This window comes from Anser cygnoides, chromosome 1 (genome assembly GCF_040182565.1).
Source record: "Anser cygnoides isolate HZ-2024a breed goose chromosome 1, Taihu_goose_T2T_genome, whole genome shotgun sequence".
Lineage (NCBI taxonomy): Eukaryota > Metazoa > Chordata > Aves > Anseriformes > Anatidae > Anser > Anser cygnoides.
In genome coordinates, this window is record NC_089873.1 from 201,223,949 (window position 1) to 201,244,196 (window position 20,248).

Sequence of the window (20,248 nt, forward strand, 5' to 3'; positions counted from 1 at the left end):
TTTAATTTCATCTCACTGTACTCATGAATGTAGGTGGACTAATAAAATCTCACAGCACGCCAGTGAGAGAGGCTTCTACAAGCACCTTCAGTTATTGAAAATGGGATTGATACATGAGTAAAATCTCGGATTAAGGTCAGCATAAGGGAAAGGGATTGCTTTGGTTGGCAGTCACAGGAACTAAGTTAGAATAGTAAAAAAACATTAATAATTTTCCATTGCCTATTCTCCCTTCCTACCTTCACAGAACCACAGAATGGTTGAGGTTGGAAGGGACCTCTGGGTCCATCTGGTCCAACTCCTGCTCAAGCAGGGACACCCAGCACGTTGCCCAGGACCACGTCCAGGCAGCTTTTGAAGGTCTCCAAGGAGAGGAGGCTCCACATCCTCTCTGGACAACCTGTGCCAGTGCTCTGTCAGAGCATTCCTTCAGGCATTATTGTTTGAGTGGTGGATAATGTGAAGATTTCTGAGCACACGCGGTGTGTGGACCCAGCACTACCTACACCATGTGAAGCAGAACAGCCCCAAACCTGACCTTCAGAGGTTCCTTCCAACAGGAACCAAAAAGGAACGGAACCTGAATCAGTGCCTATGCACTGACAAACAGGAGTGTGCATGCAAGGAGAAGAAGTGGTGGCTATTCTTGATTGTATCGCAGTGGTGCAGATGGCCTATTGCTTGCTCGCAGATTTAATACATTATGCAGGCAGAAACAGGTCATCAATCATTTTCTGAATTACTCACACCGGGTCTGGCTATAAAGACAATGTGTGTGATTGATTTTTACCCTGTTTAATAGAAAAGAAATTTAATAGAAATTCTGTGGATAGAAGGACAGCTTCTAAATGCTTCCTGATGTGTTGCTGAACCTGAATTTCTAAAATAAATGCCAAAGGGTAGACTTTTTAGTTTTCATTGAACATTAAATAAATCTAAGAGCAGATGAAAAAGAGTTGGATCACCATGTTCGCTGAACAAATCAGTGCTACTGCAAGTCTTGTGCATACAGACCAATTTCAGAACAGGGAATACTGATCCTGGAAAAATTCTATAGATGTGCTCACTGCAGTGCTCAGTTGTCTGATTATAGATTTCCTAGGATCTTCCTGGCTCTTTCCAGGATGCACTAAATAGTTTTTTGATTGTTTTGTTGTTTGATTGGATTAATTTCTTCCTCTGAATTAAATGGAAATGATATACATAACCTTTTTTTTTTTTTTTTGAATTTCTACTATTTACGTTTCCTGTAGCTTTAAAAATATTTCCATTAACATCTTTTAATCACTAACAGGCTATGATTTTACGGTGTCCTCCAACTAGTTTTACTTCAGGAAGCTCAATAAGGCAGATAATCCTCTCTCCCTTCACACTCCACTTTGAACGCTACTTCAGAGGAATATAAGGGCCATGAAAGCTGAAGGGAGAATTCCCACAAGACGCATGAAAGGAGTCCCCGCAGTGCACGTGGCGGTGTGGATTTTCAGTTGCTCTGAGCTGTAGTTCTCTGGAGGTTTTCTTAAATTAGAGCAGACTCTAAGAGAAATGTTTCGTGCCATAGGCTATGCTAGTTCTCAAAGCAGACACGAATCATAGGAGCACGAGGGTGGCTGACAGCCACCCTGGGGCTCTGCTGCTGGACCACGTCTCCTTGTGATATCACAGCCGGTGCCTACAAAAGAGTTCTGGGCTTATGTATTGTCTAGCTGTGAAAACTAGGAATAGTGGAATTCCCTTTTAAAAAGGGAGAGATTTGTCTTACAACACCGTGATTCCTTTTCTTTCTTCTGTCATCTATTTTCCATTCCTGTATATGTATTAAATGCTCAGGGAACACTGCATGAAGACGTGTGGGCTGCTTGAAAGTGCAAAGGCTGCTGGAGTAGTGCTGGGGGACTGTGGAAACAGGGATTCTTGTCCACAGTGCTTTTTCGGAGCAGTCTTTAAGGGAACTGTCCCTTGAACAGTCCCTGGCCGTAGTCTTGCAGAACTCTGATTAGAGGTCCAGAACAGGGCCACAGAATAAGACCGTCCTGACCACTTTTATTAAGGAGCATGGATGCTCCCAAGATTAGAGTAGTACAAGACACAACCTACCATAAGTTGGAGACCGATGTCAAGGCCTAAAGCATCTCTGGCTATGTGCAAGATTTTAGACACCTAGGTAATTTCACAAGCATTAAGGTAGGTCCATACAGATGTTCAGACTAAACAGTGTTATACTTCTGGACACCTGCAGAGTTCAAGCACTGCTCTTCAGATTGTAAAAAAGGTAAAGGTAGTAGGATAGTGTGGAAAAGCGTTACAAATCTGAGAAATTACCCCAAATTATCACATGATCTCCTTTAGCGTGACTTAGTAAGTTTGTCATGCACTATATCTGGTTATCTTTATTTTAAATAGTTAAGATGAATGATATAAGAACTTACAAAGATTCACAAGCATCTAAACATCTATGGTATTTTCCCAAGTGACCTACTTTCTTCTCAGAAAGAGCAGTCAGGCGTCGGGACGGGTTGCCCAGGGAGGTGGTGGGGTCACCGTCCCTGGGGGTGTTCAAGGAAAGGTTGGACGTGGTGCTTAGGGACATGGTTTGGTGGGTGACACTGGTGGTAGGGGGATGGTTGGACCAGATGATCTTGGCAGTCTTTTCCTACCTTAATGATTCTATGATTCTATGATACTTATTGAAGGGATGCTGCACTTTGACTTTGACCTGTACTGAAAAGAAATTGACAGTGGCAGCCCACTAAGTTAAAAAACAAAAGAGAACCTTGACGTTGGCAATGCTTGACTGATAAGTCTCAGTATATACAGATACATATGAAAATATAGATCTTTTATTTTCATTAAGTGACAGAAAAATATGTTACTTAGGCCACATGATGATGATTCACATTGGGATAAATCCTGGTGGCTTTCTCATATGTTTCTGATATTTGAACTGTGCTGAGAGTTTCTATTTGAAGTGTGAACCACCAACAGCACTTTTGACAGCTGCAGCATCTTCTGTAATCATATTTATTCTTCATCAAAGCTTAAAGAGAATCAACACACACCAGGCTTTTAACAGGCTTTTTGTTAATCAACAGCTGTATTTTACAGTGGGCTCCATCTAAAACGTTGTGTTCATCTCAGCTGTAGCAATCAAACGTGAACAGCAGTTTGGGAGTTTTAAGCATAGCTGTTGACCACAATGGTCCTTTTAAGATTTGTGTTCTTAACTGGTGACATTGACAACATGACTGCAATCTTCAGCCACAAAGTACTTCTTGTACTACTCCTCAGTACAAGAGAGACCTGGACATGATGGACAGAATCCATCAGATGGCAACCAAGATGATGAAGGGCCTGGAGCACCTCTGCTGTGAGGAGAGGCTGAGGGAGCTGGGACTGCTCAGCCTGGAGAAGAGGAGGCTCAGGGGATCTCATCTCAATGTCTATAAACACCTGAAGGAGGGTGCACAGAGGCTGGAGCCAGGCTCTTGTCAGTGGTGCCCAGTGCCAGGATAAGAGGTAGTGGGCACCAACTGGAGCACAAGAGGTTCTGTCTGAATATCAGGACACTTTTTTACTGTGAGGGTGATCAAGCATTGGCACAGGCTGCCCAGGGAGGTTGTGGAGTCTCCCTCCTAGGACATACTCAAACGCAGTCTAGATGTAGTCCTGGGAAATTGGCTCCAAGTGGCCCTGCTTGTGCAGGGTGGTTGGACCAGATGACCCCAGAGGTCCCTTCCCACCTCAACCACTCTGTGATTCCATGAATCTATTAAATGCAATGGAAAATCAACCTCCAGACTTTCTTTCAAAAATCTTTTCATGTTGAAGGAAGGCAAGCTGTTCCATGCATAGCATGAAACTTCATAGCAAGAAGGTGTAACAAAGTAGTCCCTGAGACAACACACATCAAACTAACTCCCCCTAAAAACTTTAGTCTGCTATCTATTACTTTTTTTTTGAGTAATACTGACCTTTAAGATGCTGACATTTTCAGACAGTTTAGGATTTTCAGTGCTTGATATTTGTACTGAGAAAAAGCAAAAATAGGAATCCTTGGAAATGGGCCTTCACAGACCAGAACAAAGAAAGTAAGGAATTTATATGAAAGGAAGCTCACGTTTGTGACCAGGGAATTTGAAAAAGGTAAATATATATATGTATATATATCTTTTTTCAGGTCAGTGATAAAATGACCAGAGATACTGGTTTTTGAGACATGGGTAAGCAATAGGCTATTTGGGATCTAGTGAAATGGGGACGCAGTATTCGTATTCAAGGTGATTTCAAAGTGTGCTCTTAAATATGAAACAGTGATATGAACCTTGGAGCAATGCCAACCATTTGCCAGTCAGACAGGATTATAGTCCACTGGCAAACAGATGGCAACATAACAGAAGGCTACCAATGGGTCATTAAAATATCATGCAAAGTAATCGCCTTGTAACTTAGTACCTGAATAAAAGTTAAAATGTGAACTGTCATAAAAAGAAGTAAGAAACAGTCAGATGTAGGTGGAAAGCTTTTTAGTCTGTTTGTATGTTTGCGCTTTTGACGTCCCCAAATGAAAATGAACACAGAAGATCTAGAAAAGACAGAAGAAAGGGACAAGAATAATCAAAAACACTGAATGGCTTCTCTGTGAGAGGAGGTTAAATAGACTAGGAGTCTGTCTGAAAAAGATAGGAGAGAGTACATAACAGTTATCTGTAAACCAAGAATGACTTGGAGAATGTAAACAAATAATTATTTTTTACATTACTAAACTACAGGTTAGCAGTTAAATATCAGGTAGCAGGCTCAAAAGGACACACATTTTTGCACAATGCATAATTAAACTTTGGAACTTACTGCCATAGGGGTTCTCAAAAAAAGATTCCATGAAGAAATGGGAGAACAATCCAAGACTTAAGAAGTCCCTAACCTAAAGCTAGCTGAGATCTGTGTGGAGGCATAAAAAAATAATATATTTCTGTCTATTTGTTCTGTTCTTATATTTTTTTTTCCCCTAAAAAAGTTTGGAATTTCAGCCAAAAATTAAATGTGGGTTTAGAAAGACATAGCAGAGCAACTATTCTAATAAAGAGCATTTAGTAGTCACAATTCTTCCTGAAAACATACTTTGAGGATTTCAGGGTTAACTTTGAATAAAAAATTTAAAACCCCAAGAAGCTGCATATCCTACTCCACCCAGCCTTGTTCTGAACCAACAAAAACAACATGAACAGAATCCGTGATTTCTAATAGGCAAATTTTATAAGCTATTCAGAATATGAACTTAGGGTAAATAAGCATTTGGTGACTGCAATATTCACATCATGAAGTAAATTTGCATTGATGGATGAATGACTAGAAATAAACCAGATGTTTGCATTAAAGCAAATCTTCCTGTCCTTGTTAAAGAGAAACAAGACAAATATTACAAATTCACGAATATCCATCACAGCATAGACTCGTGAATTTTCTGAACATTTATTGATCACCACTGGCTGCTCAGGTACTTGATACATTTATTGGAGCATACTACAAAAATCTCCCTGAACAGATCATAAACCTCTTCCCTGAGGAATGATCTCTGATGCAAATAGTGGCAAGTAGTAGAAACAAATGGTTTTCCTCTGGATAGGATGTGAAATAATGATGTATTATGTCCTTAAATCTTTTCAACACATATGAAGGATTTATTGTGTGCTAAGTCCTGAAATGCAATGACAAAGTAGAAGGAATGAACATTCTTAGCTGAATACACATTTTTAATATAAATTAATGATCGGATACACTTTTCTGCAGGCAACAAACTTTGGTGGTGTTAGAAACAGCAGAGAATATAGAATGTCCATGAATATAAACAAAAAAAATATATACTAAGTAAGTGATTGACTCAAAAATTGTAATTAGTAAGTCAGTTCCTTAAATCAATAACATGCAATCACAGACTGCCTATGGAGACCCCTTTCCAAAATAAATTTGAGGAAGCCAACAGCTCACATGCACAGTTCATTTTTGTAATGAAACTTTGGAGAAGCATGATACTATGAAATAAACATAAAACTGAAAAAAAAAAGAAAGTCAATGTTTTTCCTACTGGAAGTTATACTTTGTAGATAATTGAATTAATGATGCTTGTATGAAGATAATTGAAGCTTCTTGGAAACTTCAGAAGATTCTTGCATTTCTCCTAGGTAGGAAAGAAAAAACTAATTATTTCATTGTACACTCCCATTGCAAAAAATAGTGCTCTGATTTAGGAAACTGACAACTGGAAACTTTATTACTTAAATCATATCAGGCATAGATACAGGCAAAAAGTTGTGATAAAAAAATACCAATGGGTTATTCTGGGAGCAACTAGCACAAATGCTAGTTAAAGTATGGGAGCCAAATTAGTGGGAGATCAGTCTCCAAGTGTTGAAAAGTGTCAATAGAGTAAGCTTGACTGGAGAAGGTTTTATCAAAGGCTGTTCCTGTTAGGCTAGACAGCATAATTTCAGCTGAAAATCATTGGAGCTTTGTGTGTTTCTTTTAGGTAAAATACCATACCTTCCATTCCCTTCTTCTCTTACTTCTGTATCCTCAAATAGCATTATATTAAGGTCTTCAAACCATGGAAATAAAAATTCATGGAATTATAGAAGCTTTTATTGTACACTGCTTAAAATGCTTAATTTCAGAGTAAAGGTTCAGGGAGCAAGGATTCTGAATATTACTTCAGAGTGACCTGGAGTTCTGATTACATCTTTGATTACAGACTATAGTTGAAATTTGTTTTAACACCTTGAAAGACTTGATTTCCAAAGATTAATAAATAAATAAATAAATAAATAATGCTAGTTTGTTTGGACAATGATAAATATTACAGAAAATACTTTTTTTTTCTTCCCCCCCCCCCCTAATATGGATAGAAACATTTGCTAATAAGCACAAGTTTTCCTAAAGTGCGCTGCTTCAAACTGTTTCACTTTCTGTTTCCCTGAAGTTTATTTTGCTTATTGGTGAAGCTCTTAGGAAATCATACTTGTATCTACAGGAGAGCACAGAGAAAATGCAGTATTGCTGTGGAAGTTCAGAAAGTGAGGAACTTCATAAGAAACAACTGCTTATAAATAACGTATCATATCAGAAACTCTTTTCTTGTTCCAGCTGTTGATGCATAATTAACTGTGATTATTCCAAATATCCTTTTTTTTTTTTGAATAGTTTTTTGTTTTCATATAGGGAAAACAATTTGAAATTGTTGGAGCTGGTGTGCTTTCAGGAAGCCAAATCGCAAATCACCAACAGATCTGTTAAGCATTACCGAATTCTTGACTCCCACCTTGTGTTCAGTCTTTGCTTATTAATTACGGCTTTGTCACGGCAGTGCCTTGCCTGAAGCTGGGCTCCCCACCCTCACAGAGGGTGGCAGATGTCACCGTCCCTGGGGGCGTTCAAGGAAAGGTTGGACGTGGTGCTTACAGACATGGTTTAGTGGGTGACATTGGTGGCAGGGTGACGATTGGACCAGGTGATCTTGCAGGTCTTTTCCAACCTTAATGATTTTATGATTCTATGCCAGCGGGACTTTATGGGGTCACCAGACCTGGGACTGCAGCAGACACAAGAACCATCAGGCAGCCTGTGCTGGCTTAAGAGCAGCTGCTCCTGAAAGATATAAGGAGATTAAAGTGGATGCCAAGTTAATTCCGGTAGCAATGGAAGGCAAAAGTGTACTAGGCATTGCGTACACAAGGGGCGAGCTTTGCCTTGGGCTACGCGACCCTGAGGGCTGATTACAAGGTGGAGGCAGGAGCTCCCTCACCACAGGGTGCTGTGGGGAAGCCACGGGGAAGCTGTGCACAGCCACCACAGGTGGCCACCCTGAGAGGCCCGGGAGGCTGAGGGAAAGGCTGGGCCAGCTCTGAGAGCCATGAGGGGAGGCCTCCAGCAGCACTGACCCTGACCTGCAGCACAGCCCAAGCAGGGACAAGCCCCACTTGTGCAAATTGGAGAAACTCGAGTATTTGAAAGGGCAGGAGCTTAGCAGGGCAGTCAGTGACAGGACCTCATCAATGTATATAAATATCTGAGGGGAGGGCGTCGAAAGGATGAAGCCAGTCTCTTTTCAGTTGTGCCCAGTGACAGGATGCGAGGCAACAGGCACAACCTGAAGCACAGGAGGTTCTGGCTCAGTATGAGGGGACACTTCTGTACTGTGAGGGTGACAGAGCACTGTGACAGGCTGCCCAGGGAGGTTGTGGAGTCTCCTTCTCTGGAGATATCCCAAACCCGCCTGGATGCCATCCTGCGCAATGTGCTCTAGGTGATTCTGCTCGGCAGGGGGTTGGACTGGGGGATCTCCAGAGGTCCCTTCCAACCTCGGCCATTGTGTGATTCTCTGACTGGTGCTGTTTGGGACACAGGGCACTCAGTGAAAGGAAGGTGTTGTGTTGGGGCACAGACACAAACTCCAGGCTGAGGAGGCGCCATCCCCCTCTCCCCCCCTCAGCTCTCTCCCTTCCGCCGGCTCTCTGCGACTCGCCCCCGCTTGCCAAGCGCATGCGCAGCGGCTGTGGGCGCCGGCCGCCTCCACCGTGGCGGAAGGAGAGGAGGCCGGCACGGAGATGGACGCCGCCGGCAAGGAGGAGCTGGGTGAGCCGCGCCGCGCCGCCCGCCGACAGGGCCAGCCTCGGGGCAGCGGGGCGGCAGCGGGCCGCGGGACGGAGCGGGGAGGGCTGCGAGGAGCCGCCGGCCGCTTTCCTCCTCCCTCCCCCCGGAGGCGGAATGGTTCGGCCCGCGGGGGGCTGCGCTCGGCGCGGCGGGGCGGGCGGGTCGAACCATCCCACCCGCGGCGGGGGGGGGGGGGGGGGCGTCGCTGCTGGGTGGCGGGTTGCGGGAAGGGGCTGAGGGGAGGGGAGCGGGGCTCGGGGGGCTTTGGGGGCTCGAAGGACTTTGGGGGCTCGGTTCCCGCAGCCAACAGCCGGGCTGAGCCGGTGGGAAGGAGCCTGCGGGGGTGTTAGGGGAGCAGGCGAAGGGGTTGGGAACCACTGCAGGGGTGTGAAGACCCCCAGAGCCTCCCCTGCCCTAAAGACCCCGTCCCCAAAGCCTCCCCCCCACCAAAGCCTCCCCCCGCAAAGCCCGACTCCCCCCCTAAACCTTCCCCAGCTGGTTTTGGAGTTCGTTAAGAGGTTACGATCTTGGCTAAAAGTTTATGGAAACCCTTTCCGTTCACTGCTTTAATTTTTCATGGCAAAATCCGTGTCTCGTGTGTCCGTGTGTGGGTATTTTAGCTGTATTTCTTGCAGACTGCTCCTCAGACCTACTCTCAGTGTGCGTGGGTACCTGTATGTTCACCTCTTTACTTGTATGTTCGTCGATGGAGCTGGTTTAGTGCCCGGTATTGCTGAGTTTTGGCTGGAGTGGGGGTCTCGCCTCAAGTGTTTCACTGTAATCCGAAGAGTTCCTCCTGTCCAGGGCTGCTGGTGGAAGCAGGAGGCTGACCGGATTTTATGTTCCCTCAGGCTGATCCGTCTTGCAGCGAGCGATTGCTACCTAGGGACTAAAGCGAAAGGAGGAAATTTTAGCTTCCCTGTCAGCTGCTCAGGTTCACAGACCTGCCGGAGGTCGTGGAATACCTAGAACCAGATTATTTTTATTTTACAGGATTACCTGTTTAAAAATGCAGATAAAGACCTGATAAGATTTCAGAAGCTTTTTACATGGTTCTGTCGTATTGACGACTTAAATTAAGTTCCTACTGATAAACTATCAGTGAACACGCTATCAATCAGACCGTCAATTAGCAATTGGCAGTGTGTTAATCATGTAGAAATGTGTAGTTTGTTCTGGACAGGACAGTGGATTATTTAAGACTAATCTTTTTCCACATAAATGATCCATTGTTGGTTGGGGTAGAAATGTTTCTCTGAGAGAGAAGCAAGTATAACAAGCTAGGAAGACCTTTGGTTTTATAATTCAAGTGTCTTGTTCTATTAGTCTTCTGGATTTGGGGGGTTATGATGCAAAAGCAGACAGCTCTTCCTGCTTACTGAGTGACATTATTGACTTCTCAACATTTATTAATGTTGATAACTTTTAGTCATAAACGAATGCTATCATAAAGTTGGATAAATTGACTTTATTACATTGCAGTCTGCCATAATAAAACATTGCAATAGCTTTAGAGTTCATGGCAAAGAAACAAAGCCAACGAAAGGTAATGTGAAACAGTATTTTTCTGGAAAATATATCTAGTGGTACTTTATAGCAACTAAAAAAAACCCACATTTATTTTAAAACAGATGAGATTTCCTTTTTAATTTTCGTTCCGGAAAATGCATTTATTTTATTTTATTTTTATTTTATTTTTTTTATTTCTCTTGCATCCAGTAGGAGTTAGAGTTGTGGAAAATAAGAGGGAGATGACTTGTGTGTGGTTGAATGGGATTATCTGTTAGCTGCCCCTTGAACTAGAAATAGACTCAAAATACTTCCAATCCAGGCAGTCCTGCCCCTGGCACTTCTGTTCACTGTCACTTCATGTTGATCAGGAGTTTCTGCGTCCGCTGTGGGAGCACATGACTGAGTAACTGGGTACATCCCATGGGAGTCCAGTGTTTGGAGAGTACTTTACAGTTTGGCTTCTGCAAAAAGTGTTGTGAAGGTTCTTCACAGGCTGAAGTTTGGGGAGTGGAGGAACGTATTTGTGGTTAAAGGATTAACTGAGGGTTGTGTTGTGAGTTGCTTACTGAACCAGCTGCAGATTCTGGAAATAATGAGTGTTTCTTTGGAACTAAATTTTTAGAGCCTCGGTTCAGACTGCTGAATCGAAGACCTCTTCCACAGCTTTAAGATGATAAATTTACCACCTGTAAACTGAACGGGGTTGCTGAGCAAGCCAAGTGCTTGTCATGATGGTGGCTGTTGCCTGATGTGGGTGTGTTTTCTGTGTTAAAGACCAGGGGAGCTCACTGCAGGGCATCAGCTGCTCAGAGACTTAGTCACGAATCTTGTCCCGTAGGAGAAGCCTGCAGGTTTGGTTAGGTGACAGCACCTCTAGGCATGCTTGTAAGTTATGAATATGGCACTCTACCCTGCGAGAAAATACCAGCATAAAACCCTGTTGGGGCTAATATAAAGATTAAGTGGGTCTAATTTTCACTTCTGTGCAGCAGTCAAGGCAACAGCAAATTAAATTGGGTCTGTGTCCCTCTTACAGAGAGAGGTAATAAAGCTTTCACGGGACTGAATCTTCTGCCCTGTTTTTGGCCATGTTAGCATGTTCTTGTGTAGAAACTGTGACTAACTGAATTATCTACAAGCCCCCCTTTGGTTAATGCTTTAGCAAAGCATTTTGCACGTTCAAAGTGCTGCTCCAGCAAGATCTGTCTTCCTTCTCCCATAAACGGAGCAAAACCAGCTGGTGTAAGTGATGATAAGCTATATCCTGTCCCCCAAGCACTTTATACTTACATGTCAAATCCAGTTCTTTGTAAGATTGTACTGACTTCAAAAGCCCTCAAGGAAAAAAAGAAAACAAATTGTTAAATTGGATTTAGAAAACAGGTTTTAGACAGGAATTTGCTTAGGAGGTGACCTTCTCAGAAGGAACAATGGCAGATTGTATTTGACTGTTTTTAGTATTTCCTTTGTCTTTAACTTGTGAGGCAGCTGTGGTGAACTGCTTCATCCTTTTGTCTCCGTTTCAGCCCGAAATGACCAAGCTTAGTTCTGTCTTGTGTGGTGATAATAGGTTCAGATAATTTTTGAAATGCTAATTGCTTGAGCAGTACAGAAAAGCTGAAGTTCTCAGTGAAAATTAATTTGCTTGCAGAGCTTTCCAACCAAAGGGTTACTTGAGTATGCTATAGCCAGCTTTAGAAGTAAGTACGTTTAGTTACAGTTCAACAATTTCTTTGTCAGTATGTCCATAAATGTTGGCAAGATGCTGTCAAATATACTTGAAGATATGAAACTGGAAATGTTGGTCAGAACAATTTAAACACTATAATTTAATCCCCCACTATATAACGAGTGATTGACTTGTGACTGAAGTTCCACAAGACGTCTTTGAGGGTAGAGCGTTGTGTGATTGTAGTGTGACACGTATTTGTAATGGATCAGTGATTTCTCCAGTGCGTTAAGGAGTCAGTGTAACGTTGCAGTGCTAATTCTTGGAGAAGATAAGCATTTTGTGTCGCCTCACTGATAGTAGTGGTACTTGTAGAGCTTTTTTAGCATCCTTCTTAGGTGGGTGTTCACAGAAGAAAGCAGAAACAATGACAGATATTCAAATAACTGGTAAAGACAGTCTGGATGGGGTATGTTGTCTGAAAAGAATTTTGTGGTAGCACAAGGAGAAGAGAGATTTGTATGGGGTGATGGAGAGATGGGGTTGAAAATCGCTTGGTGCTTTGGCTAAGTAAAAACAAAAGCATGCATGTGAGTGAGTTGCCTCATTCTGAATTGTGGTGAATCATGAAAGATGATGCAAATCATGGAATCATAAAATGATTTGGATTGGAGGGGACCTTAAAGATCATTTATATCCACTGCCATGGGCAGGGACACCTCCCACCAGACCAGGTTACCCAAAGCTTCATCCAGCCTGGCCTTGAATGCCTCCAGGGATGGTCCACAACTTCCCTGGGCAAAATTTTCGGTGAATACCGTAACTGGACTGGATCTTTAATAGTGCTATTTGTATACGTTTGGGACAGCTTGGTGGAGCACGGACCTAAGGTAGGCTAAGGTGTGTGCTTTGTGAGACAGCAGTCAGCCAGCCTCACCTCCGATTCAGGTATGGCATGCTTGTGCTGCTCCTGTGGCTGGAGTGTCATACCCTATTTATGCACACGGGACCTTTCTAGGAAGAAACCTACGTGAATGTGTGTATTCCATGCTGGTTTTCTGTCCATGGCTGTGGACTTCACAGAACAGAAAGTTTCAGGCTAGATCCAAGGATGCAAAGCACTTGCTCTTCTACTTTGTGGGTACGTACCTCCTTTATGGGGCAGAGAAGCCTTCAGCTTTCTTGGCTGGCATGCTCTGGACCACAAGGTTGAATCCGTTAAATCTGGATGTTATGCAAATCTGGATGTTATGCAAATCTGGATGTCAGTGGGAGTACAGATTGTGCAGCTGGGACACAGCTGCAGTACCCAACAGTTGAAATCTATTAGCAAATGAAACCCATGCTTAGAAGTTGCATGATTCAAAATTTATATAATGTCTCACTACTGTTACTGTTAACTGGTTCACATATTTTAGGGCCGGGTATATGCTAGCCATGGGATAAAGGAATAATGATGGGGAGAAGTAGTAATTCAGGAACGTTTTTATTGTCTAGAACAGTAGCCAAATATTGTTGGAGTGCTTTACGTAACATAATATTCGAGGGAAACCTGTAATAGATGTCATCATCACAATGTGAGTTGGTGTTACTTGCCATTACCTGGGTTTTAAATCTCTTCTAGTGGAATTTATTCTCGAAGGAGTTACTATATTAGAAGAGGACATGAACTGTCAGCTTGGGTGTACAGATAAGAAACAGATGTTGAGAGTTCTCATTTTAGCTATTTCTGAGAACGTGGATGAATAACTGACTGGATGTACTGCAGTTCTCTCAGTATCTGTTGCCCAGGAGTGGTATGCTAAGGGGTGGTTGAAGACACTTCAGTGTACTGTTATCATGGTTATGCATGGGTCCCATGAGACAAAAAATATACATAAATGTACATAAATAGATGTAGATTGGAAAGTGCTAATTGTTCTAATTGTGAGTTTTACAAACAATGTTTTAGTGGGTGCTTACTCTACAATCTGATTCTTCCACTCGAGAATTTTTCAGAGGTTAACCTGTATGTTCTGGATCTTTATTTATTTTTTTCCTCTCACATGTAAATATATGGGAGATTTTTGTGGCTGTACACAATTTCTCCAGACTTCCCACAAGCTATATGCATAAAGGACATACAACTTCAATGTCTGTTGTATGGGGAAGGACATTTAATGTTAGTAACATTTTTCTTGGTTGTCTACGTTGCCAATATCAAAGTTGTTACTTTTGACTTCTTTTTAAGAAAAAATTCTCTGTTTCCAGGCATGTGCTTAGGCTAATAAATGTCTGCATAATAATAACTGGGTTAAAATGTCTCGCCTCTGGTAAAGGGAGGCCAGTCATAGAGGGTAATTAGTTAAAGCCTCCTACTGTGCTCTAGTTGTGTGCAATCTTCCTGTTCTTGTGACCAGCTACCAGTGGCCGTGGAGCTTTGGAAAGCCTAGTTTTATTTTTGAGATGCGTTAGATGAACTATTTCTTCTTTTTAGGATTATCTGTTTAATCAGCATTTAAGAAGTTTTGTTTAGTACAGCAGTGTGGCAAACTAATATCCAAATTAGTTACGCAATGCAAATAGTATGAAGTGAACATCAGCAGATACTATCTGCAGGAAAGAAACATATACAGATGTTTGTTTGATTTTAATAAAGCTTTACATTTGTTTTAGTGGGATATTTGGGAGAATATCGTCTTCTTTCTGTGGTCAAATAAACCTATTTTCAGTGTTCAAGGTGAAATCTCCTCCTTTCTCTAGAACAGCTGGTGCTATATTCTTCAGGTAAAGAAAATCTGCATAAGAATACTACTCTGACATGTATCAGCTTGGAACGTGAATGTTGGCTGGCTTTTGGTGTTTGGATGTGTTTGGAAGAAGCGCGTTTAAAGAAATGTCTAACACCCCATCATTCTGTTAACTTCTATTGACATTCAAGCCTTCCTTCATTTCATCTTCTATAATTCTTCAGTGATGATGGACAACTTAGCATGAGGTATACTGAAAGCAGAGTGTAGGTGATGTATTATGCAGCAGAACGTGCTACGTATGCAGAAGAAGTTTGGTTTGTTTGGCATCTTGCGACTGCAGAAGAGCAACCTCTCCTTGCAAACCAGGTTCCGTGCTATTGGGACTCAAGTTTTATGTGAAACTTGTTGCGCATCAAGACACTTTGTAAATAAAACTTTAATGTGGTTTTCAAAGTAAATATTTTTTTTTATGATGCGTATCTTTTCTGTTATCAGCAGTAGTTCACAGCCTTCTCTTGAGAATGCGATGGACTATGAAATTGGGGTGTTCTGTTGCGTAAGTGACGTGAATAAAATAGCACAATAATGCGGGAGAACAGGTTCTAAAAAAACCTGTTGTTTATACCTCCACAGGATTTGGAAATAAATATTGAAGTCACCATGATAAACGTATTTACACATGTTTACACACCGCGTTTTCCCTGAAAGGATGGTCACGTTCTTTCCCCAGGTAGTTAAAATCTGGGGGCCGTATTAATTTCAGTGTTGCCTTCCTTTTGGGTTCAGATGATTGTGTACTGTGGAAGACTCTGCAGTGATGAAGGAGCGCAAACTCGAAGCAGTCTATAAAGTTGGAATAAGCTAATATGCTGAGACCACATGCTTACAGTCGTTTGTTTTGCTTATGAGGTTGTGTGCTGTAGTTTAGAGAATTCAGCTGTGAATGTTGGCAGTTTGATGGGTCTCGAATCTCATCAAAGAATCTTGAAATGGCAGATTGGCTGGAGAAGTAGGCTCAAGTACAGAACGTGTACTAAAAGGCATAGGGAGAACTTACAGAGCAGATCTTAAACACATTTGTAGGGTATACAGTACAAATTCAGGAAAAAAAAAGTATTCAGAAAAAAAAATAGTACTTTTGAAGCTGAGGAGAAATACGTTGTCTTGGAGGGAAGTGCACAAAGGTGAAAATAATCTAGGGACTGGCATGGAGCTGGGATAGGGGAGGGTCAGGCTGGGTGTTAGGAGAAGGTTCTGCACCCAGAGGGTGGTCGGGCACTGGGACAGGCTCCCCAGGGCAGTGGTCACGGCACTGAGCCTGAGAGAGTTCAAGAAGCATTTGGACAGCGCTCTGAGACACAGGGTCTGATTTTTGGGTGGTGCTGATTGGAGCCAGGCGTTGGACTTAATGATACTTGTGGATCTCTTCCAAGTTGGGATATTGTATGATCCTATGAATCAAACCTGAAGTATTTGTGTTGTTTTGACTTGGAGATAATTTAATGGATCCAGAAGAGAATGTCTGCAAGAGAAAAAGAACATGTTGTCAAAGTTGTCCATGCTTGAAGATCAATAATATGGAAAATCTTTTAATGAAAAGATTAGGAAATAGCATGATGAGAAAATAATCCATAGCAAAAATTCAGCCCCAGAGGCTCTCTCCTGCATCATCCCCAAGACAAGGGCTGTACGGTCACATCTCTCCTTTTTGGACAACGCGACACCTCCACCTCGCCTGCCCTGCCTGTCCCTCCTGAACAGCACTCCAGTTGTGGGACTCATCCCACCAAGTCCCACTGACAGCAATGGTATCATAGCTCTGGGAAAGGACCAAAGCTTCCAGTTTGTCCCATTCATTCCTCATACTGTGTGTGTTGGTATACAAGCGTTTTGGATGTGCCCCTGAACCCTCAGCGCTCCCTGGAGCATCATAAATGCTCCTGTTAGCCTTGCCACCCTCAGGCAGTGCTGCACCAGCCCTTGGCTTAACCTCGTTTTTCCTAATGGCATCCCCTTCCATCTATCCTAGTTTCAAGCTCTCTCAATCAGTCCTGCCAGGTTACGAGCCAAGAAACCTTTCCCTGTTGAGACAGGTGGGTCCCCTCGGGCCCCAGCAGGCCTGATGTCTTGAAGACTCTTCCATGATTATAAAACCCCAAATTCTGATGGAGGCACTGGTCTTGGAGCCAGGCATTGATGACCTGAGCTCACCCGTTTATTTCCTGTCTCTCCCCATTACCGGGAGGGTTGAGGAAAACCCTCTCTGTGCTCCTGAACCCTTTAGTCATCTTCCCATGGCTCCAAAATTTCTAGATAGACCCCAGGCTTCCTGTAGCTGCCTCCTTGGTACCGACACAAAAGAGGAGAAGTGGGTGATACTCCAAGGGATGTTGCTTGCTAACAAGTTTCCTGGTAACATCCCTGATCCGAGGCAGCAGGCTCTGTAAAGAGGCCAGACCTCCTGCAGGTCCAAATAGCAAAGATTTTTTTTTTCCCCCTTAGAATTACTATATTGGGGGTGGTGGTGCATGAACAGACTTAAACGTTTAAGTACGTGAGGGCAATGTGAATGGTGTGAAGGATGGAGAGGCAGGAACAGGATCATCAGCTGGGAGAGGCTGATGTTTCGGAGTGGGTCATTGGTGTAAACTTTACAGTGTGAGCTTTCTCCCTGCCTCTTTCAGAACGCTCATCTTCTTGTTGCTGCCATAGTACCAGTCCTGAATGAAGGTAAGGTAACCCAGACAAAGAACAGATGAATCATTCTGGAGAGTCAGCACCTCCATTTCACAGATTATCTGTCGTCCTGTTCTTCTGGGGCTTCCATGGCAAATGCAGTGAATTTAAATAAAAGGAGACAGTATATTTTGTATGACCTGCATATATCTTCCTTCTGTTCCATTAATTCTTACATCTAAAAAAGCTTTGCTCGTTGTCAATATCAGTCAACGGCGGTGTGGGACAGATGGGTTTGTGAACAAACCTGGGGAATAGAAAGGTGGCTGGGACACAGGAGCTTAAGGCTCGAGCAGAGGTAAGGTCGGCCAGGGGAACAGAAGGGTTGGTGTCCGCTACAGACCACCAAGAGAAGAAGAAGAGGTGGATGAAGCTGTCTTTAAACAGCTGGGAGAAGCCTTCTGCTCGTAGGTCCTGGTTATCGTGGGGGACGTAACCACCTAAGACCTGCCAGGGAGGCAATTTGGCAGGGCCCAAGGAACTGGAATTGCTTGTATTGCTTGTTGATAGAGATTTTGATACTGAAATCTTACTCTGCGGTACTTTAAAAATGTTTTAAGATGTTCCTGGTGTGAATTAAATTACCAGTTGTTGCAAATATATGTATCTTGCTTTGGGCTTATTTTGTATGATATTTCCTGTTTTTGTGGAATGTACTGAAATAATCATGATTTTTTTTTTGTTTTTTACATAGATGATGAAATAAAATGTAAAAAAATCAAGGATTTTTTTCTTTATTTTTGGACCATCCTTCAGTAAGCTACGTAACTGCATCACACAAAAAGTTAATGATGGTTAAGAAAAAAATCCTAGCTAGACTGAAGGTAATTAGATTCTAAACTCTTTAAGGCAAAGGCTTTTTTCTTTGTGTTTCTGTGGAGCGGTTGCTGGCCCACAGTTAGCAGTCAGTTACGCAGTTATCAGAGCTTTGATAGTGGTAACATCGACTCTGAGATTGCTTTAGGCACGGACAAACGAATTTTCGAGGGAAAAGCTTGTTTTAGAAAAATTCTCATTTAAAAAATGAGGGGAACACTGGCGTATGTCTAAATCTGTTCTTAGTTAACTGTGTTTGCAACCAGAAAAAATAGTAAATTGGGAGAAAAGTGAAATGGGATGTTTATAAAACTTGCAGTCTTCTGAGAGGGATCCCAGAGAAAGTTACGTGGTGAGCACTGTGTGTGCTCATCTCTGAAGTTTCGGTGTCAGACTGGAATGGAAGAAGAGAAATTCACTTTTCTCCCTTGACCGAGCAGTTCCTGACATTCAGCTGTGCTGCTGGTCCTGAAAGTCATGCTGGCATCTGGAAGGTAGAGAGGCAGAGCTGCTTACACCAAGGGTTTGAAAGATGCTTGACAATACCTGAGCCTAATACGTATATATATATATATATATATTTTTTTTTATTGGCATACAATACAGTGTGTAGCCAAAGGTTAAAAATACAACTATAATTCATGCAGATTGAAGTGTTCCTAGCTGCAAGGGGATATCCAAGAGTTTTGTGTTGTCTCAACACCAAGATGAAAACATTGCTTTGTGCTGCTCTTCTGCCTTACTCGTGGGTGATCCCTTTACCGTAGCGTGGCAGGCACAGTGGATGTAAATTAGCTTTTGGTTGCCAGAGGTGTTTCTTTCAGGATTACTGCGAAGGAGTGGGCTTCTGAAAGTACAAAAATACTGTTAGTTAATTACAAGTCAGGTGAGCTTCCTATCGACTAGATGTGTTTCCTCAAGAAGGGTGATTGTGGCAGCATTGTTCCTGAGAAAATAAGCGTTAATGGAAGTTGGTTTGAAGAGGAGCATCTAGCAACAGTCTAGGAACAGAGGTGGGGAACCCAGATTGTGGACTTCAGAGGAACAAACATCCTGTCCAGCCTCCTCCCAGGGCTGTCTCAGGAGAACCTCCAGTGCCCTGATCCAGATGTGAAGCCAGTCAAGATGTCAATGGGAGTGGCTCAGAGGCTCACCTTTTGGATGTGTGTGCACGAGAAGCACCTCCAGGCTCTGGTTACTGGAGAACCAGGGGATCAAGGGCAACTCCTTGAGAGAGAGACCCCCATGAGGCCTGGGGGTCAGGTGCCTTGGAGGCTTTTGTGCTTGGTTATCAGTGACTGGGAAGACTGGGATGAAGGGGCAGCCGCTGGGTAGGCCGTCTGAAGCCAATTCTGGAGAGATCCACATTGAATAACCACGTATTTCCCACTAGTGGACCTTCATCCCGCTCAGCCAGAGAGGGGAGCGGGATGAGACTGGTGCTTTTTGTATTTCTGCCTGTGTAGTCAGCCATGTGCACGTGAATATGTGTACAGTCTCCATTTTTCCACAGCGCTGGTTGTGGAATCACATCCTCAGCATTGCCACATCCTCCTAGGAAACGTGGAACCTGCACCAGAACTACCCAAATCCTGGTATTACTAGTGATCAATAGCAGCAGTGTTCCCCATCAGTAGTTTTGCTAGATTTCCTCCAGGCGTCTGCTTTAATTGTATCGTACAGGAGCACGATACAGGCTGTTAGGCACCTTTAAAGTGATGTAGCAGGGCAGCACTGGGGGGCTGCTGTTTGCATCCTCCCTTCCCGCAGTGCTTGGAGGAGCAGTCCTAAGGGAGGCTACCCCCAAAACGGGCAGGCGGTGGAGGGGGAGAGGCAAAAGAGACGCGGCAAGACGATGGCATTGCAGCAGAGGCTTCTTGATGAAAGCAGGTATTCAGCCGGGCCAAAGAGATGATCAAAAGCAAGAAATTCTTGCAGGAGATCCCAGGGGTGATGACAGAGTTTGATGCCATCTGGAGCTGCTAGAAAGAAAGTGAAAAAAGGCTTTACAAACGCTTTTATCATTTTTGGTTTTATCCAACCAATTCTTAGTTATATCTCTTTTAAGAAGCAAAGTAGCAAAGCGTTCTCGTGATCCTGGCTTGTGAGTTGAAGAAGTCTTCCCTGTCTTTCTGGGGTG

At 43.0% G+C, this 20,248-nt stretch overlaps 1 protein-coding gene across 1 annotated transcript in view; it reads left to right on the forward strand.

The window, feature by feature from the left end:
- Positions 1 to 8,392: 8,392 nt before the first annotated feature.
- SLC36A4 (solute carrier family 36 member 4) overlaps positions 8,393 to 20,248 on the forward strand; it is an 85,429-nt gene continuing 73,573 nt past the window's right edge. The window contains exon 1 of the mRNA XM_066989895.1: positions 8,393 to 8,625. Within this exon, the coding sequence (XP_066845996.1) occupies positions 8,598 to 8,625 (28 nt within the window). The 5' untranslated portion in view covers positions 8,393 to 8,597. The remainder of the gene's footprint in view (positions 8,626 to 20,248) is intronic.